Below are 23,109 nucleotides of genomic sequence, written 5' to 3' on the forward strand. Positions count from 1 at the left end.
GGTCCAGAAATTTAAAAGGCTACAATATATCCCATATCACTAACCAAGACACCTTTCTGTACATCTTTAGGTAAAGAGCAAGGGTCCTACAGAGATGACTCCTCTGAGGTGTCCAGTAAATGCCTGCCTTGCCGTGAGGGCTGCCCCTATTGCCGCGATGACACACCCTGCCTCGTTCAAGAGGACGGGGCCCTCAGGCTTGCTGTAGCCACCTTTCAGGGTCTATGCATGGTGCTGGACCTGGCCAGCATGGTGGTGGTCTACCACTTCAGAAGGAACAAGGTGAGGGGTAAGAGGTCACTGTAAGGTGAGGCGAAGAAGTGTTGCATGAACAGCTGCTGCCTTTGTGAGAAGTTCATGAAGAGTTAGCTTCTGCAGTAGCTCTCAGAACACTCTATAGTAGTTAAAGAAAAATCCAACACGCTCCAATTGTTTATCAAAATTCTTACAACTAGGCAAACCCATCTAAGTAGATCTTATGACACATGAAAGAGAAACTCAGCCCCCAGCAGCCAAATAACAGAACTGTCCCAGATTAAGAATACTCTGTAAAAACTGTGAGAGAATTTCAATAATTTAAAAGTGCGGAGTAATGAGGTTTGGTGAGCCTGTTCTACTGATATGTACATATCCACATAAAGTATACTTGTATACTTTCTACATTTTGTAATTCATATAATTACTTTTAATTGTATGTTTCAGGGGACATTGTTATGAATTAATAACAATGACAGAGATTCTAGCTGATTATGTCAACCAACCCCCTTTTTTCCCCGTCAGTTTTCATTTGAACCAAGAAAGTAACTGCTTCATAAGAAGCTTCACAACCTTATCATAGATTCGTTTGTAAGCATAGTGTTTTCAAATTTACTGCAAAGTGTGGCTGCACAATGTGGAGTCTGTTGACAGAGAGAAGCAAAATAGAACGAGGAGGAGATTCTCAACGCGTAGGCTAATTTCAACTGGTCCTCAGGCAGACTTGGAACGGTATTTAAAGTCTTTTATGTTATCACCTCAGAATCTCCTGTTCTCCAACAGTTCACGGAGACCCCCCCAAGCCCCCGAGCCCTTTGAATTTGCATAAAAGACGTGAAATAAATCGGCTAGGGTGTAATGGGTAATTATATCCAACCCAAAAGTGCCCCATCCTCACTCTTTTCTTTTTGTTGTACAGAGAGAGGCAAACCTTGAAATATGGTAAATATGCAGCATTTTCTAGCTTCTTTTCTGTGCTTGTTTATTTTGACTGGGCCATTGATGGTACCTGCATTAGCCTGTTAGGCTCAAGACCTTGGACGTACAACGCCTCAGCATGGCAGCATCTGTGGTGATGAACCCTGGATTCCCTCGTTCATATCTACAGTAGCAATGGGAACGATGGGCAGGTAGACAATGGGAAAGTGCCTTCTCCTCTGCTTGTATATGACTGATGGTTTACCCGCGGTTTCTTTCTTTTCCTCAACAGAAGATCCGGACGTCTGGTCTTATTCTGGTGGAGGCCATCTTGACTGGGGCTTTGCTGCTGTACTTCCCCGTAAGTCTCTACTCTGTGTGTCATATGAAACACCAGTGGATCACCAAGTTTGGCTATTTTGGCTTTGTTTGATTTGCACACAGGGCTAATAAGCTGGAGAGGTAATGAACTACTTTGCCTCATCTTCCCACTAGAAGGAACAGAAAGGCAGAAAATAGATGCCTTTTATGTTTCGTATTGGAAAAGGGGGGCTTTGTTCTCTCATCTCCCATAAACCCACCATATCTGTTCATTATAAATTATATTGCCACTGAAATTGTGCAACCTCTCAACTCTTAAGTATGAACTCGATACCAATTAGGATGCCTCACGAATAAGTTTATAGCAGAGTGTTTGAAATTGCAGTAGGTGTATACATATGTGTGTTATGTGTTGTCCTTGAGGCCCTGTCATACCCACATTTTGTGTGTAGATACAAGCATGTGGTCTCCTGTGTGGACAAATAGGTATACTGTATGTGAGTATGCACATTGATGAACACAGCACAAAGCAGCTTTAGAAGCATCCTTAGCAAGCAAGCAGATGGATAAAGCCTGAGTGCTGTGTAAACCAGGAGATCTGATTTAGCCGGGGAATTCAAGCCCTTCAAATGCTTGCACAGACTGCCAGCAGTGAGGCAGTGCTCTTCTAAAACACAGAGAATAGTGCCGGGTGGTTGGATGCTTGCCATTTTGGGGAGGAATAACAATCTGATGAGAAGAAATATCTTCAGAGCGGTTGAGCTGACTCTTGGGAAAAGTCGTCTTCTTTTTTCCCCCTCGTTCTAAACTGAATGGACTGTTACAATAAGAGAAGGGTTTTGCTTTGTATGGAAACGATTGTTCCCATGCTACTATGCACATATTATAATGAACTATATGTATTTTTTCCACATATCTTTAGAGGGACATTGTCTTATTGTGGGTGTTTTCCATCCCTGACACCCCTAACAGCATGAATATATGACTATTGGGAGTTATATGGATTTGTGCTATCAGCTTTTCGAATAGGATGCATCCAATTCTGGGTCCCTGGCTTGTGATGTCGTTAAGTGTACTTGGTTTTGATGTGTCCATCCATCCATCCATCCATCCATCAGTGGCACCCCCAAGGGGTGGCCAGGGGTGGCCACGGCCACCCTGATACTATCCCTGCCCCCCCCAACTGGCCCCCCCAGCCATGAGTCACATATGCAGAATATACTTCTGATTATGCATAATATGCTTCTATCTGATATTTTACATTAGGTGCTGTTCATTTGAATCAATAATGTATATTTTTCATAATTTCATGTCAAAGAAAATAAATGCATAGCCAGGCAGCCAGCTGCTTTTGATCGTCCGTCACTGCGCCACACTCCGTCCCTCGTGCACAGTCTGCCTCTGACAGCAGCTGAGCAGCATCTGTTTCTAGCTAGCTATAGGGGTGCATGACTCTCAAGTTTTTGGAATCAAATCCAACTCTGGTTTAAAATATGAGAATCAATGGAATCGACTCCTCAGCTCCATAAATTACATCATATAGGAACTACAACAGCATAATAGAATTCCTGAAATTCAGTCATGACTTTTGGTTTTGGTGTGCCACCCGAAGATTTTCAGTGCCCCATTTGGCCACTCCTATGAAAAATTTCTGGGGGCGCTACTGCCATCCATCCATCCATCCATCCATCCACTCATCTATCCGTCTATACATCCATCCATCCCCCCATTCCATCTCAGCAACCACCCCACCTCCCCGAGGCCAAAACCTCAAGCCTCCTCTTTCTCCACAGATATCCTCTCACGTTCTCACAGACACACCCCAGAGTCTCTTCCTGCAGCACCCACAAGCACCTGGCTTTCCCCCCTTTTTTCCTCCATCTCTCTTTGTGTCTCTCTCTCATCCTTTTTTGGCTGATTTTGGTGATGTGCCTCTTTCTTTACATATTTGCTGTCAATTGTTCCCTCAATTATCTTCCCTTTTTCCTGACACCACTCCTCCCATAAACACTCTCTCTCTGTCACTCTCTTTCTTTCTTTCTCTCTTTCATCTCCTGCAGTCTCCTGTCTGTTATTGCTGTTGCCTTTCGCTGCCGCCACAGCCTCCTCGGCTAAACCTGGCGCAGCTGCTCCGCTCGGGCACCCGATGCATTTTTAAACAGTCCATCAAGTTCCAGCACAACTCGTTTTAAAAATAAATCTGCTGATTAATTGATGGAGGAGGCAGGGGAGGCGGAATGTGTACCAGGAGGGCCACCTTTTGCAGGGGGCAATACACAAAATGTGACTTCTTTCATGCGGGCCCTTGTGGTTTTGTAGTCTACAGGGTTGGCACTGCAGAAAGGTTGTGCGAGTGTTTGTGCATGTGTGTTTGTGTGTGTGTGTGTGTTACACATGCGAAAGTTGACCCGAGTGTATGTGGGTCCAAGTTGTCTGTTAAAATTTCTGACTTTGTGTGAATTTCTCAGCGTATCCATGCGTTTGGCACAAAGGCATGCATGTACAGGTGTGAGTACACATGGCCTAGTTTTACCTGGTGTTTGTAGTGGTGATTTATTGTTTTGGCCCGTCTTGTTGACCAGGGAGGTGAAAGCTGGGTGAAGAAACCACCCGGGATGATCAGCTAATCCAAGCTGTGATTCATTAGCGAGCGAGAGAGAGAAACGGTGCCAAGTGAACACAGAATGGAGGATGTAATTGGAGAGATGTGGACATGAAGACTGGACATGAAGACAGATAGAAAGACAGTCAAAGCGAGACAAAAACAGAGAGAATGAGTTTGTCTGAAAAAAAAAGCAGGTGTATGGTACAGTATCGAACTCCTAGGGAATGTTGACTCTCATTGTCTCTTCTCTTTTCTGTCATCCTCTTTGTTTACCATAGCTCTGTGTTTTTTAGGGTTGGATTTGTTTTATTATTTCTTATGACTCAGAGGCCAGAGGAGTAAACACCTTAATATAGTTCTGTCTTTTTTTCCTCTGAAGCTCAGAGAAAGAATACAGCAATTATCTAACCTATCTCAGGTTTGGCCACTCATGGATTTTTTGTCTTGATGCACGCTCAATAATCCGGGTAAGAAAACCACAGAAAGTTGAATCCGTTCATCTGGACACAACATTTATTGACAGATACGTCTCATCACTCATCTAAGGGCCCAGACACACCAAACCAACTAGCGGCGATGAAGGCTGACTGTTGCGTTGCCTCACGTTGCCTGCCTTCTGGGCCAAAAAGTAGCACTTGAACACACTGCAAAGACTACAGCTGATGGCCAACTAGCATGTACGTTCTGCACTGATTCGCTAAGCTGAACAGCCAATCAGAGTGATCTCTCTCACCGACGGGCTCCGCCGATTCAACATGCTGAATCGGCCGAAAAGCTGCCAACAGAGGTCTGACTAGTGCCGACGGTGTGGGACACAAAAACTAGGGTCACAGACGCTCACCGACAGCCGACTGTCAGCCTGGTGTGTCAGGGCCCTAAGTGACCTCTTCAGGCAGGTATCCCCACCCTTATAAACAATACAGTTGCACTACAACCAAAATTAACGATCAGTCAATCAAGTTGCATTTTATATAATGCTTTTCTAGCTGCAACAGCCATTCAAAGTGATCAGTTTCATATGCAAATAGACTTGACTATTAACTAGATTTTCAGTGGCCATGTGTACTATTCACAGAGGATTTGGGAATGTTTGCAATCACAGCATTGTAAGATGGCGACAGATGTACTCGTAGGCCCCCCCCCCCTCGGTTCAGGGATGGTCGTTCCCTCTTTACATTGATGGCCTCTTTGGATAGCAAGGATGTGCACATCCTCATCCTTGAAAGAGTGGCTACTGGCCTGTAGATGGGTGTAGAGAGTCCTGGCCTGAGGTGTTAGCTCTCTGGTGTTGTGCCAGCATCTGACAAGGTGAATGAAACTTCAAACACCGTTGAAATGATAAAAGATTAAATGTTTTTTTCAAAGTAAATGTATTGTATTTTTTTTTTTGTTGTGCTGGCCATGTTTGTGAGTGACGCATCATCCCACTCTTTTGTGCTTTTAGATATATCACCTACCTACAAAAACCGGATTTTTCTGCTCAGATTTCTTCATACCAGTCAAATGGAGTGACTCACAGAGGCATCACATAATTTAAAGGAGGCCTCATTCTGCCGTTAAAACCACCAGTTAGTATTACCACCAGAATGATCAGTTACAAATGCAAAAGAAAGATAACAAATCTGTTACTGACTTTACAAAATTGTGTGGAGATGCGTTCACCGCACTGTTTAGCCTACCTATTTGTCGGACATACAACGTCACACTGTTCTCTGTATTCCTAAATGCCTGTAAGTATGCATCTTCCTCTCCCGTTGAGCAGGCCACAGATATTCTCCTGCCTCCTTAAAGGCAGGAAGGAAAGAGGTTGCATGGGGGAAGCTGTTGCTTGGGTGTGAGTACTGGGGATACCTGCCATCACGCAAATTTTGCTGCATCATGGGAGCTGGTTTACCAGCGCAGCCTGCATTTCTCCCTGCACATCTCTAATGATGCATTCTGTGTAAGGCCCATAAAGAGAGTCATGCCACATGTCTGCATACTGTTGAATTTGTTTGGAGGTTTATGTAGATGTGCTTGAATGCATATTTTGTATATTTCTATCATGCCTCAGGTGGCCCATTTTACAGGACATGTGGAATAATCTTAATGGACTATGATCATTATAAAGTTATTATTTGGATTCATGTTTTGCTTGAATTACGCAGAGCAAGTTCATCTGCAAGTCCCCTCAGACTTGGGGAAACAGTTGTGCTTGAACATCGTCCAATATGTGCGTACCATGATGGGGATGTTTCCTCCCCCACCCACCCCACCCCCCTTCTTTTTTTTTTTAGCAGAAATGACAGCAGCGCAGCATGCTACCATGTCTTTATATTGTGTTTGGTATTTGGAGAAGAATATGAAGTTCAACTTGGCTTTGATCGCTGGAGATGTGTTAGTCTGCGAAACTCAGACACTCACCAATGAAAAGAAAAAGAATGGAGAAACCGCTGTAAAGGCTTTGCAAATGGAAACGCTCATCCCCTCAGCTTAACATGTGCCGTCTTGTCTCTTGGACCTGAGTCGCTGCCTTAAGACACAGTAATGAGTGAGCGGGAACCCCATACTGAGACGGAAATCGTGGCTGACATTTTTTTTAGCCTTATCTTTTTTTAGCAAAGAACACCTAGAGGCACCAACAACCCACACACAAACAAGTACGCATGCACAATACTGTATGCATGAACATGCACAACTTACAGAAACACATATGCATGCAGTACCCATAAAGGGACACACATCAGCACAGCCACTTGTGCAAACGCTACTGAAATATAAACGACAAGAGGGGTAAAGACCCTGTAGTCCAACCTTCACCAGCGGAGTGTTCTGGCAGTGGGCATGGAACAACGTACAGCACAGAGGTGTCAGCATGAGTTGTGGAGGCGTTTGATATTTGTGGGGCTGACAGTGCTTCCAGCTCTCACTATCACATGTTGCAGACTCTCCTATTTCTCTCTCCATCGCTGAGGTCACGCTTGTCTTTTCCATGTACAACTTTTATCATCTGCTAATGCCAGGCCACGTAAAACACGGAGATATCACGTTGTTACCAAAATGGGATTTTTTTTCCTCCCGGTTTGTTATGGTGAGCCTGACCGCTTGGATGATTAAAGTTACACCGAATAGTCAAGCGTACCCACGTAATATTCCTCTTTAACGTGAATATATGAGGAGGCAGGTGATGCAACACTAACATAATGTACTTCTTGAAGACTGTGGGAAGGAGGTGGCCGAAGCAGAGCAGTTTGCCACACAGGATGAGGTCTTGTTGGGATTTCATCCAAGTCCAGTGGTGACTCACACCTTATAAAGCCTTTTGTGTCATCCCACTCTCTCCAATCCCAAGGCACAGGCCTCCTCTTAGCTGATTCTGTGGTTTCCTTCAAATCCTTTATCAAAACCTACATATTTTCCTTATTGTATGACTAGCAATTACCTTTGAGTTAGCTGGCTTTGTTGATGCTTGACCTCAATACCTCCTTCCTGCGAGGATTTCATTCCAATGTGATCAACCTCCGAAATGATCAACTAGACCGACAGTTTGAATAAACAAAATCCAACTGGTAATTGCAGCTGCCAAAACGACCCACAATGCTTATTGCCTAGGCTGTTATGGGGGCGGTCTTCTACCCTCATAAGCTGTCATGCTAGGTGAGTAGATGAGAAGTGATGGCATATACAGTTACAGTGGTTAAGTCAAAGTTGTGATTGAGTCAGGCATGCGGGTAGTGTAGCAGTCTATTCTGTTGCCTACCAACACGGGGATCGCTTGTTCGAATCCCCATGTAATCTCCGGCTTGGTCAGGCATCCCTACAGACACAATTGGCCATGTCTGCGGGTGGGAAGCCGGATATGGGTATGTGTCCTGGTTGCTGCACTAGCACCTCCTGTAGTCAGTTGGGGCACCTGTTCAGGGGGGTAGGGGGAACAGGGAGCAATCGCGTGATCCTCTCACGTGCTACGTCCCCCTGGCGAAACTCCTCACTGTCAGGTGAAAAGAAGCGGCTGGCGACTCCACATGTATCGGAGGAAGCATGTGGTAGTCTGCAACCTTCCCTGGATCAGCAGAGGGGGTGGAGCAGCGACCGGGATGGCTCAGAGAGCGGGTGATTGGCCAGGAGCAATTGGGGAGAAAAACAACAACTAGTAATTGCAGCAGCCAAAACGACCCACAATGCTTATTGGCTAGGCTGGGGATGGTCTTCTCCCCCTCGTAAGCTGTCATGCTAGATGAGCAGATGAGAAGCGATGGCATGTACAGTTACAGACAGTGGTTAAGTCAAAGTTGTGGTTAAGTTTAAGGTTATGTTTAGGGAGTGGCTTCTGAGCACTCTCATGTTGATCAAGGAAATCCATCGGCCATCTTTGTCCATAATCACATGGTTTTTCTGAGGCAATGTTTTTGGGGGGAGATGTCAGTTCCACATTTGCCTGGCAGGACAACAGTCGCTTCCTTCTTTGATGGCTAGGAGCACTCAAGTGTCAAATAAGCTCTTATGATGCTCTTTCCTGAGCAAGGTCAAGTCAATGGGAATCCACTGCCCTCTTTGAAAGCTTTTGCACCACTCTGTCTGCATGACTGCGGCGAGCATATGAGTCTGCCTGCCTTGTGCTGGGGCTCTATCTTTTATCCTTTCTTTTCAGGACTAGAGCTCCTGCTGCGTTGGGCCGATGGGGGAGAAGCGACGTCCGTCTGTGCTGCATTGTGTGTGTGTGTGTGTGTGGGACAGTTTAAACACTGACCCTGCTGTACCACCACAGGTGATGATCCTGTACTTCCACCCCAGTGTGTTCCGCTGCATCCTCCTGAGGTGGGTACGTCTCCTGGGCTTTGCCATCATGTACGGCACCATCATCCTCAAGCTCTACAGGTACTGTACATTATTACCTTTGACAGGGCTTATCTGAATGCCTCCGGCATTACCTTTCTATTGGCTTTCATAGTAGTTGCATATTTTGTTTTCTTTTTTAACTTTAATTGTGCTCTTAACTTTATTATAATTAGTATTAGTATTAGTAGCTCATGCTCCACAATGAGTAGCATTAAATAGTGATTAATAAATGAGTAAGAGGGCACTTTTAAGTACTAACATTACACAAAACACACACTTTTAACATTAGTGGATGGCTTATAATTTTCAAGAACTGTCTTCTAATTTTTAGGCCACTGTTGATAACAGCATCACAAGAAAAACAAAAGAAAATTTCTCAACCTAAGGGCTAAGTTGGGCTCAAAGTCCTAAATGGTTAAAGACAGGGCACATATTTGATGTAGATAGTTTAGTCCAGGAAGTGATATTAAGAGAGGAGGTTAAGTTTGAATTAAAAAGAAAGAATAAGACGCTACATACAACATCCCAAGCCATATTAATAAGACTGTTATTCATGTTTTAAGCTGTCTACTAATGTTCACAAGTGTGTTTTTATGTCTTATGACTACCCTATTACTCATTTATTAATCCATAAAGTGTGACCTGTTATTATTATTGTTATTATTATTATTATTATTATTCCCTTCATTATGACTTGATTTATCCTACAGACTAAATGTAAATCTGTTTTTACATGTACAGTACAGTTACAGCAAATATAGCAGAATCAGTGATAATAGCATCAGTGTTAAGGAAGTGGCCAGAGCAACAACTGCAAATGGTTATTTTATTATATGGGGATATGCATAATACAACGACATAATGCTATTCTCCTCTCATTCTCTCCTATCCCGCCTCGGAAACAATGTTTTCCCTATACGATAACCTTTTTCAATTTCAATGGTACGGCTACAAGTCAATCTGCACAAACACGGGCACATACAGTTTGCCTCCATTCTTGCTTGTCAGCACATTTCTCTCATCAGGTCCTCTTGTCTACAGCTGCATGCTGAAGTATCTGTTCCGACACTCACACACTCCTTGCTCTTAAGCTCAGAGTTTGTGTTGGCAAGGCCAGGGGCTGGACGAAAGAGGAGGGTCAGTGTTCAGCCTTAGGCTTCCTGCAACAAAATGACCAATTAGAATTTTCCTGGCGTGGGGAACCTGAAGCCTGCCCCATGGGTCAGCTCTTTCAACGCCAGACCTGCTGAAATATAGCAGAGATGAGACAGATTTGTCACAGCCTGGCCTTGACAGAGTGTAGATGCTTGTGGGGTGAAGACAGACAAATAGAGAAAGGGAGTGAGCAAGAGAGAGAGAGAAAGAGAGAGAAGGAAACAAAGTGAAACAGAAAGAGGTGAGACAAAGAGATGAGACAACTGCAGTCAGTAAGATAGACAATTATCTACCAAGTATCTCTACCTTTGTCAGAGTGAATGAGGGTGTGTGTGGGTGTGAGAGAGAGGGAGAGAGAGGGAGAGAGAGGGGATGATGGACAGTTATATATATATCTGTATATCTGTGTGTCAGGGAGTGACAGAGACACACAGACAGTCTGACAGACTGGAAGTCTGAGTCAAAGTTTGCTATTTTTATAATCGTATCAGACTGAACTAAAGATACGGGCAGCATAGGTGTAAGGAGTCAGCACCCCAATGTAAGATGATCACAATCAGACGTACCGTAACGTAATGTCAGTAGCGAGTGAAAAAAGTGAAAGCATGCAGCTTTAAAATGACCAGCAGCAGCGAAATACACTGCATAGTTGGCACCTAAAGGACATGATTACTAGGAGACAGTTCAAGAGGAGTCATAATAGCAAGGCTAAGATAGTGATAGACCAGCCTACTTAACAAAATCTGGTGTCAGAGCCCCACGACAGATGAAAACATAATCGGCGACAGCGCACTTGCACATTGACAACATTATTCATGTCTGCATATAAGCCTTATAAACACAAAACACAAGTTGATTAGTAGTCAAATAAATAATAAATAAGTTCTACTTACATCATAGGCGCACTCTGGCCTTTTCACTGTGCTAAGTCTTGACACTTCACCAGCTAGCTAACTCTTTTGTGTGGATTTTGCTACGCAGTAGTATGAATGTCCATATGCGTGGGCACACTTTTTTGAGTATACCATATAGTGTACAATGACTCAGTGCTCGAATTGAGATCTTTGATACGATAGTGACGAGATAAAGCGGGGTCCGTGTGTGCAGGCCCTAAACTGTTGCGGGCCCAAAGCATTTGCATTACCTGTATAAATGGTGGTTTCGCTTCTAATGGGCTGTACTTTTTGGATTCATGCTATCTCTGTCCAGTCATTTGAAAATCATCATAACAGATGTGTTTTATATTTTAATCAATGATTGTTTAGTTTAGTTCATGTCATTTTCCCTTCCTGGAAAGTGCACAATGAGGGATTTCTTCACATTTTAACATGATGGATGCATGTAAACTGGTCCTCTATTCTTCTGATACTCACATTTTTTTATTTCAATATTTGAAAAAAGAGACCCTTTTACACCCACTCAAATTAGCTAAATATGCTTGACTTTAAGAATAATGAAAACTTTCGCCATTTGGGACTTTCCAGACATTGTAAAATTTTCCTTGTGATAATCAAGATGTGTGGATTCTAAATCATTAACAACTCATTTCTGGGTTCTGTTCTTTGTTATTACTGTTATATCCTACTGTATATTGTATATTTAAGTGCCATCCTATTACTTTTGGTAATTTTCTTTTCTTTGAGGTTTTAAGTTTCTTAATCACTGGCCCTCCCCCTTTACTCTGCATCTTAATTTATAGGCCTCCTAATTAAGTTAGTTTTAATTCTGAGTTTTCTGAGCTATCCATTGTCATGCCTTAAGATGTGATTGACTCTTAACCTCATTCAATCTGTTAAAGGGGCCACACATTTCAAAGGCCACATTTTAGACCTTGTACTCTCATCTGGTTTCTCTCTCGGGTATCTTAATCTGGTGGATACGCTTGTAACTAACCATAAAACTGTTGTTTTTAAAGTTGCACTACAGCTCTCTATTCCTAGTCTCTACCCTACTACACACTCTCACATTTTAATTCATTATCCTTTAATTCCGCTATATCCACTCTCAATGCAGATGCACTGTTAAGGTCATTCAATGATCAGTGCCTAGCCATCCTCGACAAAGTTGCACTGTTTAAAACTAGGAAACAAAAATCAAATAATATCCCCTGGCTGAAGGATCACACTCGAGGCCTTAAAAGACTGTAGAAAATCTGAATGACAATGGAAGGTGAACAAATCTGAAATAGCACATAACACCCTTAAAAACCAAATGTTAATTTACCAGAAAGCAGTTAAGGATGCGAGATCGGCATACTGAATTGATATCTAGAATTAACCACAATACTAAAGTTCTCTTTAGGGTTATTGATTCTGTTATTAATGGTCCCTGCACTTATTTTTCTGAACCTGATGTTGAGCTTTCCAAAAAAAATTCTTGTTTAGTTTGTAAATAAGGTGGAGAATATCAGGTCCCAAATCCAGCCTGTCCCACCCTTGCATTTTTTCCATTCCTCGTGTTAATTCTGCTTCTTTTACCCAGTTTTAACCCTTACAAGTTCAGTGTTAGAGAGTGCAGTCCCCCGTATGAACTCCTCCAGCAACTTTGTCATCATACCCATTAATCTGCTCAAGGAGGTATTTTCCACTGTTCATCCTGTTATTCTGCAATTTTTTCAATAATTTTCTGGCCTCTGGTTCTTTTCCAGACAGTTTTAAGTATGCCATTTTTACCCACCGCTAAAGAAACCTAATTTGGATCCCCTGTTCTTAAGGAACTACAGACCAATCTCCAAATTGTCTTTTTTATCTAAGGTTCTGGAGAAAGTAATTTCATCTCAACTGATATCTTTTATGAATACTAATAGTGTTTTTAACAGTTTCCAACCTGGTTTTAGCACACTTAATAGGACCAAGACAGCGCTTGTTAAGGTTACTAATGACCTACTGCTGACTGCAGACAGAGGTGACTGCTCAGTTTTAACATTTTTAAACTTAAGTGTTGCCTTTGACACAATTGATCACAGTATCCTCTTACATCGCTTAGAGACTTGGGTATGTATCAAGGGATCGGCTCTTAGTTTATTACGCTCATGCCTCTCTAACAGATCTTCTGTTGTTCTAGGTAACTATTTCCTCGATGGCTCATTTGAGTTGTGGTGTCCCTCAAGGCTCAGTTCTTGGCCCCCGAGTGTTTTCTATATACATGCTGCCTCTTGGCCAGGTTATTTAAAAGCATGACATGTTTTACCATTTTTATGCTGGCGACACTCAGTTATAGTTATACATGCCACTAAAATCCACAGATCCTAGCAGCCTCACAAATCTCATAACTTCCCTCTGTAATATTAAACCCTGGATGTCCCGAAATGTTCTTAAATTTAATGATGATAAGTCTGAGGTCATTCTGTTCGGTCACCCAAATTCCATCAGCCCATTTGGTACTAATCTTGGCGATCTGTCAAATAGTATTAAGCTGGCTGCTAGGAATGTAGCAGTAATATTTGATGCTAACCTCTGTTTTGATAATCAAGTCAAAAATGTTGTTCAGTCATGTTTCTTCCAGCTCAAGATAATCTCTAAAATTAGGTCATTTTTATTAATTGCTGATCTACAAAAATTTGTACATACTTTTATCTGTTCTTGGCCTGATTATTGCAATGCACTTTACTTGGAAATCAACCAGGGCTCCCTCCACCATCTCCAGTTGGTACAAAACAATGCCGCTTGACTCTCATTACTGGGACAAAGAGGCATGATAACATCACTCCTGTGCTTGCCTCCCTACACTGGCTTACTGTTAGATTTCGAATTGATTTTGAAATGTTATTGCGCACTTTTAAGGCCTTAATCGGTTTTGCTCCTAAATACATCCCTGATTTATTGACCTGGTATGTGCTCTCTTGACCATTAAGAGCCACAGTTAGAGCCCTGCTGATTATTCCCAGGTCACGGTTTGTCACAAAGGGTGATCCGGCTTTTGTTGTTAGAGCCCCCACACTACAGAACTCCCTGCCTACTGAACTCAGACACACGAAGTCTCTGGCTTCTTTAAAATCTCTTCTTAAAACTTTTCTCTTTGTGAAAGCTTTTGGAAATTTGGTAACACTTTAGTATGGGGAACATAAAAAAACTTAATTACTAGTGAATTAGTAATGATCAAGATGGCACTTTAGTATGGGGAACATATTCTAAGTAACAAAAACTTAATTTACAGTAATTTAACACTATTAACACTTGTAGTTTTGTGTTTTGTTATGTAAGAACAGACCATATTCATTAAGTCTTAGTAAGGGAGAATAACTCTTCTTGTGGTACTACCACCTTATAAAGTCCATACTAAGCAAAGCATATTGAGATGGTACTACTAATAAGCAATAATTCTGAGGTTATAGAGGGAAAACTCATAGTTAATGGCTTACTGGTTGTATAATAAGGCCATGCAGAATAAGGCATTAATGAGTACGTAATAATGACCAATTAAGAGCCAACATGTTGCTAATTTGCATGCTAATAAGCACCTAATTAATGGTGACTATGTTCCCCATACTAAAGTGTTACCGGAAATTTTTTATATTTTATTTATTTATACCGTTTTTATCTATTCCTTTTTATTTGGTCATATTTGTTTGTTGTCTTTATCTCCTCTGTGCTCATTTCCTCTGGTCTTATTCTCATTTTTGCTTTGTCTAGTTTTATTTCTTTTATAAAGCACTTTGTAAAATTGTTAATAAAAGTGCTATATAAATAAAGTTTATTATTATTATTATTATTATTATTATGGTATCCTGGAAATAGAGGTCAAATTGAGAGATGCGACATTAACAATCACTGTGTCCTCCCTCTCAGGCTGTTGCTTCAAACTACAGCACTGTAGATATCTACCCATTAGCTGCAACATCAATCTTACCTGCTACATTAGCCATGACATCTTTTCCACAGAAAAATCCTTCGAATCTGAGTTGCAAGCCATGGAGAAAGCAGTGTTAATTGACCAATGTCATCGCTTACAATTCAAGTAATTGCTTCTTGTCATGCACTTAACCCCCCCCCCCCCAACGCTCTGTCTAGGGTGCTAAAGGTGTTCCTGTCCCGTACGGCCCAAAGGACGCCTTATATGACCAGCTGGCGGGTCCTGCGGTTGCTGGGAGTGATTCTCCTGGTGGTGTTGTGGTTCTTGGTGGCTTGGACCTCTGCTGTGTGCCAACGCCCAGAGCTGACCCGGGCCCTCATAACAGCAGGCCTCACTCCAGAGGGACTGCAGTTTAGCATTTGTCTGCTGGACCGCTGGGACTACATGATGGCTGTTGGTGAGTGTGTGTGTGTGTGTGTGTGTGTGTGTGTGTTTGTGCACATGTGTGCACACACAGGAGTACTACATACATATATCCAGCTATCCTGCTTGGTCCTGTTCTTTTTTATCATATCCTATTCCTTTCCCACACCTTCCCATTTAATTTTTCTGAGCAAAAGAATTTAAAGGATAATTCAATTTTTTATAACCTGGGTCTTACTTTCATAGTTTTTGCCATCATGCATACTAATTATGTCATTTTACTCACTGGCTTCATTATGGAGACGTGGATGCGGGGCCACCACTGGACCCAGCTTTATCATGACATCTTATGGGCAGTAGAGCTGGAGGTGAGCACTTGCATAGCTCCTGAGGCTGCTAAAGGTGGTGAGCGCTGGGAGGAGTCATGCTTTTGCTGTTGCTGTGTGAAATACATGCAGGGAAGCGATGTGTTATTATAAAAAAAATTTAAGCCTTTCCCTTTATTTTTTTTAGCTTTGCATAGCTTATAAACTACTCCATTTTTTTTCTCTTTTTTTGCAATGTAATTGCAATATTCTCTCCTGGCGGAAGAAAAAAAGGACTAGCTCTTCTCTGCACTTTGTACAAACCGGAGCTGTACCTCTTGTTTACGTCTTCCAATGAGCCTTTCCTGTTTATAGGTCCTGCCTACACTTCAACCTGATTGGGAAGTGGCATTGAATAGGTGAAGCACTCAAAGCACTGGGCACTGAAAAGAGGTTGAGTACCTGTACTGGGTTCAGGGTGCTGAAAACACAAGTTCACCATAGAAAACAAAGAGAATGAACATGTACCCAGCGAACGACAGGTCTCCGGTGGAACACACAGCCTTAAACCTTTCCTTTCAGCAACAACAACAAAACCATAGTGCCTCAATCACATGTGTACATGTGTACGGTGTACATGATTTTTGATTGCATATGACTTCCAACTATTCCTCGTCCCTCTATCCAATTGTGTGTTGGCTCATGATGGCCAGGAGGCCTGTCCAGGGTGTCTCCCCACCTGCTGCCCAATGACTGCTGGGATAGGCTCCAGCATCCCCGCAACCCTGAGAGCAGGATAAGCAGTTTGGATAATGGATGGATGGATGGATGACTTCCCAGGGTTTTTTGTCGATAACTACTACCTATGTTAAGCATAAGCTGGTCATTCCTGCAAGTTGAACCAGGAAGTAGCCCAGCAGTACCGTTGACCATTGATGATACTGGACCTTTCAGATGTAAATGTTTAGCTCTTTGTTTTCACTTCCAAATCCATTGGTTTAGATACTAACTGGGTTAAATTGGACTTGATGAAACATGTCTGATGCTCATGCTCCATTGCTCCATAAGACGCCGTTGTAAAGGTGTGTCCGGCGGTGGTCCTGTGTCCAAAATCTTTGCAATAAAACCGGTGAGTGTTACGACATCGTAACCCAAGAACCAGGTTATAAAACACCAGAATTATCCTTTAACTTCAGATGAAGAAGCAGTTGTTGCTTGACTTTGGCTGAAGTTAGTTGAATTAGGATGCCTAGGGGGACCAGTGCAAACTTTTTTCCATCAGACCACACCCATAGACGATTAAAATGTCAGGAGAAGGGCTAAACAACACAGGGAAAACCACTTTGATCCTAAACCTCATTCACATCTTGTCTGTGAACCAAAACCAAAGCATCAAATATAGCTATTACTTTTATCCTGCCATGATGTCTTTTATAAAAAAAAAATTCTTTTTCATTTCTCAAACTGTGAAAGGGCAAGAACTGATCATTTCTAATGCTAACAGGCATCAAGAAAAACGGGTAACATTGCAAGCGGATTTATCTGTATTGCATGAAGACCCAGACGACCCTTGGGTATCCGTTGCAGTAGGTCTCCAAATGACAGGTTGTTCAGACGGGAAGGCTGAGATGAGCATCTTACAGAAGCAAGTGTGACAGCAGGAACCACTAATCCTCTTTGGAAAGGGTGAGAGGATGGATCCTGGGTGGCACTGCTTGGTTCTCCTCTGAACACTGAGAGAGAGAGAGAGAGAGAGAGAGAGAGAGAGAGAGAGAGAGAGAGAGAGAGAGAGAGAGAGAGAGAGAGAGAGAGAGAGAGAGAGAGAGAGAGAGAAAATGAAAGAAGTGAAATGTGAGACTTAAGTGGAAGCGAGCAGTGATGCCAAACGTATTTTCCACAGTCTGAGGCACAGAATTTGAAAAGAAGTAAAGAATTGGTCAAGGAGAACAGCAAAGGACATGGGACAGAGGAGCAACGTGCCTGTTCAAACAAAGAGTGTCTGTTTTTTGGGGCGCAGTGACAGCTCGCTAGTCTCCAAATGGAATGGAACAAAGCTGGCAGAGAAACCTCCTTCCTCCCACAGTGTGTGTGTGTGTGTGTGTGTGTGTGTGTGTGTGTGTGTGTGTGTGTGTGTGTGTGTGTGTGTGTGTGTGTGTGTGTGTGTGTGTGTGTGTGTGTGTATCTCTATGTCTGCCTCTGTGTGTGTGTGTGTGCGTGTGTGTGTGTGTGTGTGTGTGTGTGTGTGTGTGTGTGTGTGTGTGTGTGTGTGTGTGTGTGTATTGTAGTGTGTGTATTGTAAACAAGATGTGAAACAAGTGGGGCTCGCTGATTCTCTCTGACAGCCAGTGAGAGCACAGCAGTGGGCTGATGGTGGGCTGAATGGAAGAAACCACCCTGCAAAGCTGCACCACTAATCCACATCACAATACGGCAAAGTCTGTAAAATAGAATATTCCTAACAATTGTTTTTCTGTGCCTACGTTTTTTTTTAAATTTTTTTTTATATGACAATCTTCACAACAATGATTAGGCTCACGGAAACATATTTTTCTCTGAAAATAAATAAATGGCTACAATCTGTACTCAAATATATTTGAAAAAATGCGTGCTTCAACGTGAATTGCAGAAGTAGAAAACACTCTGAACTGGTCTGGCTCTTGTTTAAAAGGGGTGGATGCAAAAAGTGTTCATAATGTCAGCAGCCATCAATTCATTCAAGTCAGTCATTAATCTCTATTAATTTGAATTGTTATCTCTTTCCACTCACAAACAGCCTAGCATGCAAAGCACTTCAGAGGCTATGTACCGCATAATTAGTGATGATTTATGGAACAGGCCCACTCATGAATATTGATTCATTCCAGTCAATGTCAGTCCATTATTGATTCATATTCTGGCAGACCCCTTGATGTGTTCTTGCTGCTTCTTGTTATTCACTTTTGACTATGCAGTAAAAGAAGTTACCTGTTAGCTGGGAATTAGCCGTTGAAGAGGATTTGGTAGCAATCCTTGTCAGTCTTCCTTGAAGACTTTTAAATGGGTTTACATACATTTTAAAGATAATCCAAGAATGTATATATTTCTACTAGTGGTAAAAATAAATGCTTTTTGTGTGTTTACAAGCCAGTAGCAGCCAATGCAATATATTTTAGACTGAGTCAAGACACTATTTTACATGTTCGAAATCCGACAACACCAATAAAAAAATTCATTCATTGCGTTTTGTTCCAAAATGATATTTATTCAGCCAATCTGTTTCAATGTGTCAGTACACTCACAAGTGGCAATTTAACAAGGTTTCTGTGACTATATATCATATACGATGAAAAAAGGATATGTTTACATGCAATTATAAGCACAAAAAGAGCCTGCCACAAGAGCCTTTCAACACCTCTCTGCTTTATGAATCCTGAATGGGCTATTTGACCTTGGTGAGTTAAGATGGTAGCAGCGATCGGTCAGCAGACACAACGGAGGCAGCAGCTCCCTTACTGAGGGAAATCACTGCAGAGAGACCGGTGTTATGGAATTTTCTCACTCCCCTGGTGTGAACAGGTTAGGGGTAGGGGGTTTGGGGTTAGCCTAACTTAACCTAACCTCATGCCAAGGGGAGTCAGATTCTGTGGGGAGTCAGAAAATTCTATAACACTGGGTCTTGTTGTGGTGCTTCTTAATGAGAAAGTACATAACTCTTGTCAACACCCAAGGCACCAGATCTCAGCGGTTTGGTCTTCAGTGGCTTAGTCCCCTGTCACGTGTTTCATCTTTGGTTCAGTGCTGCACGGCAGAGAGCAAGAGTGCAAAAATACTGCAGTGGCCATTCATAAGTCTATCCTTACCCTGCATCGACCTCACAGAATTTACCAAATAATATCTCGCGAGGTCTTGATGCATGCTCAATAATCCAGGTAAGGAAATCACAGAAAGATGAATCAGTTCATCTGGACATAACATTTATTGGGAGAAACGTTTCATCACTCATCTAAGTGACTTCTTCAGTCTCAACTGACTGCAGTTATCCCCACCCTGCATCTCAGTTACTTTAAAACCCCAAAACATGCTGTGCCAGAAATTGGTCCATCCCCAGGATCGTGTTCCCTGGCACTAACAGAGCAATATAGTGTACGCTGTTAAGTGCCAGGAGGATTGCCGTGACTTGTACATTGAGGAAACTAAACAGATGCTGGCCAAGATAATGGCACAACACAGGAGAGCTAACATGTCAGGCCAGGACTCCACAGTCTACATCCATCTACAGGCCAGTGGACACTCTTTCAAGTGTGAGGATGTGCACATCCTTGATAAGGAGGAACGCTGATTTGAACAGGGAGTCAAAGAGGCCATCTATGTTAAGGGGAATGACCAGCCCTGAACGGAGGGGGGGGGGGGGGGCGTACATCTTTCGCCATCTTACAATGCTGTGATTGCAACTATTCCCCAATCCTCTGAATAGTACACATGGCCATTGAAACTTTAGTTAAAGCTCATGGCAGTTTGCATATGAAACGGATCGTTGTTTTCAGTCGTGATGCGACTGTATTGTTTGTAAGGGTGCGGATACCTGCAGTCAGGTGAGACTGAAGATCTCACGAGGGTGAAGCAAGTGTGCAGAAGTATTGCTGTAAGTGTGTAAACAGTGGGACCTATGTGATGCCTAAAGCTTTTGTGCTGTTTGTCATGCCAAGACACAGAATTGCCAGCCACACAGACAGTATTGTATACAGGGAAATAATATGGTGTAAAAGTCTGAACTTGGTGTATTCTGCTGTTGATGTGAGCGTAGTAAGGAGATGGAGAGAGATCATACTTTGTTTGTTTCTGTCTCTCCCAGCGGAGTTCCTCTTCTTGCTGTGGGGTGTGTACCTCTGCTACGCTGTCCGGACCGTTCCCTCGGCTTTCCATGAACCGCGCTACATCGCAGTGGCCATCTACAACGAGCTCCTCATTTCAGCCATCTTTCACATCATCAGGTGGGTCACACTCTGTGTGGGAGGAAAGAACAACAACTGCGAGAAAACCGAACAACACAGCTTGCGAGAGATGGGGAGATACATGAATGGTTGGACAGTGTCTTGTCTGGGGGGTGAGAGAGAAGCAGGGAAAAAAGTGAAAGGGAATGTAGAAAGAATGAAACAAATGGAAAGATATGGCATGAATGCCGTAGGGGAGACACTGACCAAACAAAAAACAAAAAACAGATCAGAGGTAATATTGGTGGAAGAATTCCTCTTTAACGGTGATGGATGGGCTGTCCGAACAAGTGCACGACTTCCGGTTCCTCTGCCACCGATGGCACTGCAGGCTGTTGTTGAATCATAACCATGGGGAAATATATTTGTTTGTCGGGACATTACAAGTGCTGAACATGCTAGATGAAAGGCAGAAGAGGGTGGCAGTACTCCCCCCCCCCCAAAAAAAGAAAGGACAAACGGAAATAGATTTTGTAAAGTAATTGAGACTGAAAAGATGTTGCCTGAATAAACCTTTTGACATGTTGCTTGAAGTCGAGGTTTCAGTCAGATTAACATATCCGTGGTGCTTGGAAACAGGCTTTGTATTTGGGCTTAATGGACAAATGGCAACCTGAGTTTGGTTAGAAACGTGGTCAGGACCCAGGACGTCCATTTTGTGTGAAACTCATTGTAAAAGGGTTGCTTTTTCTTTTTCCTTTGTAACATCCATAACATCCGCCAGACAAATGCGGAAAAGCCTGCCTCATTAATTCACTTGGCTGGCTTGACATGCACATCTGCATGGCAATGGAAAAAGCAGAGAGATGCTTTTCTGCCTTATGAAGTGAGCCAGAGGAACCATACTAATAAAGGCAAAAGAATCAGTTATGCACACGCCACATTTTCCATAAGCAGCTTCAAATGGGGCAAGAATACATTTCCATGGGGTTACATCTCCTGCAAGCACTCACCAAGCTTCAACCAGTTCTCAGTTATGAATAAAAACTGTGATTATGCAGAATAAAATCATTTAAATGATCTCTGGGGGGGATCTAGTATTTAGACAGGCGAGTTTCATATTCACAGAGAAAGGTACATTAAGCAAAAGTGTTAGTGCAATAAGCCAGAGGATCTGTTGATCCACGTTTTCTGTATTTTCTTTTCCGATGTCAAATGGAGCCTGACGCCTGACATGAGTGAATACCGCTGGCGTCGGATGGAGCGTAGAGCGTGGCATTAGGGAACACTGCAATGAGGTGGGAAATTGGTTTGACAGAAGTATATTTAAGGCTGAAGATGTGAAGAAATCACATCCTACCTTGGCGGTAATTCCTTACAACAATTCTTCTTCCCTAGCTTGTTGACTTTGTTTCTCTCACTTCCCATTTGCCTGTCTGTCGGCCTTTCACCTTCCTGCCCATCTGTGTGCTTTCTAATGCTCTAGTCACAGTACTGTAGAGAACACACTTCACATCAACCATATGGGTCATGTCAGTAGGGTGAACAGAGGAGGTTGGTGTGTGTGTGTGTGTGTGTGTGTGTGTGTGTGTGTCTTCTCCTGCATCGCCACCTTGCCATGGCGGAGAAGCTTGTGTGTACCAATGATCCCAACAGCTGTGCCGTCCGGAGCTTGGCTCCTGGTAGGGTCACCCAAGGCGGATAGGTCAAGGGGGGGTTCCAGACAACACGTGATCCAACAAAGCCCTCAGTGGTGGAACTGGCGGAAGATGTCTCCAGATTACAACGGCAGTGAAGGTGGATGAAGACTGCAACAGAGGGTGGTCCCCAGTCGCCTTGAGTCTCCATGCCACCCCCTGCTAAGGACCATGTGGTGGCTGCAGGCACATCAGCCACTCCACGTAAAAAGCTGTCACGCTCAGGCGTCCTCCCATTATGCAGCTCCAGGATTGGCCTCTACGCTCACCTGAAGACCCAGAGGGAGGATGGTCATACTTGATCCCAAGTGACCACCCAATGGGAGCAGCCGAAAAAGGGAAAAGAAGAAGAAGGAGGAGGAGGAAGAAGAAGAAGAAGAAGGAGGAGGAGGAAGAAGAAGAAGAAGAAGAAGAAGAAGAAAAAGAAGAAGAAGAAGAAGAAGAAGAAGAAGAAGAAGTAGTAGTAGTAGTAGTAGTAGTAGTAGTAGTAGTAGTAGTAGTAGTAGTAGTAGTAGTAGTAGTAGTAGTAGTTTAAAAAGTAGATGGGCTTGCAACATCCCGGGAATGCTGCAGGTAGAAATATCAAGACTTACAGCTTGTTTGGCTGCAGAGTACCTTGTCATACTTATGTCAGTGGGTCTAAAATTTGTCAGGTTTATTTTCTATAGAATTCACCTAAAGCCCCGTGGCAACGAGTTAATTTGTCTCAGATAAAACCGACAGCAACTGAATATTCTCACATTTAAGCAGCAGGCGAAAAAAAACGGAGGCGCTTTTCATCCGCAGAGAGCCTAAAAAAATTCCAAGGAAGTACACACCTCTGTCGAGGGGTGTGAAACAGTTATAAATCAAGCCTGCCTTGCCCTGAGATATAACACCAGAGAACGCTGGCTGACATCAGAGCCAGTCTG

General features: G+C 42.9%; 1 protein-coding gene across 1 annotated transcript in view; it reads left to right on the forward strand.

Annotated features, from left to right (window-relative positions):
- LOC130124360 (probable G-protein coupled receptor 158) overlaps window positions 1-23,109 on the forward strand; it is a 77,358-nt gene that overhangs the window by 43,301 nt on the left and 10,948 nt on the right. The window contains exons 4-8 of the mRNA XM_056293818.1: window positions 71-282; window positions 1,466-1,534; window positions 8,847-8,956; window positions 15,082-15,320; window positions 20,423-20,561. Of these exons, the coding sequence (XP_056149793.1) occupies window positions 71-282; window positions 1,466-1,534; window positions 8,847-8,956; window positions 15,082-15,320; window positions 20,423-20,561 (769 nt within the window). The remainder of the gene's footprint in view (window positions 1-70; window positions 283-1,465; window positions 1,535-8,846; window positions 8,957-15,081; window positions 15,321-20,422; window positions 20,562-23,109) is intronic.

This window comes from Lampris incognitus, chromosome 14 (genome assembly GCF_029633865.1).
Source record: "Lampris incognitus isolate fLamInc1 chromosome 14, fLamInc1.hap2, whole genome shotgun sequence".
NCBI lineage: Eukaryota > Metazoa > Chordata > Actinopteri > Lampriformes > Lampridae > Lampris > Lampris incognitus.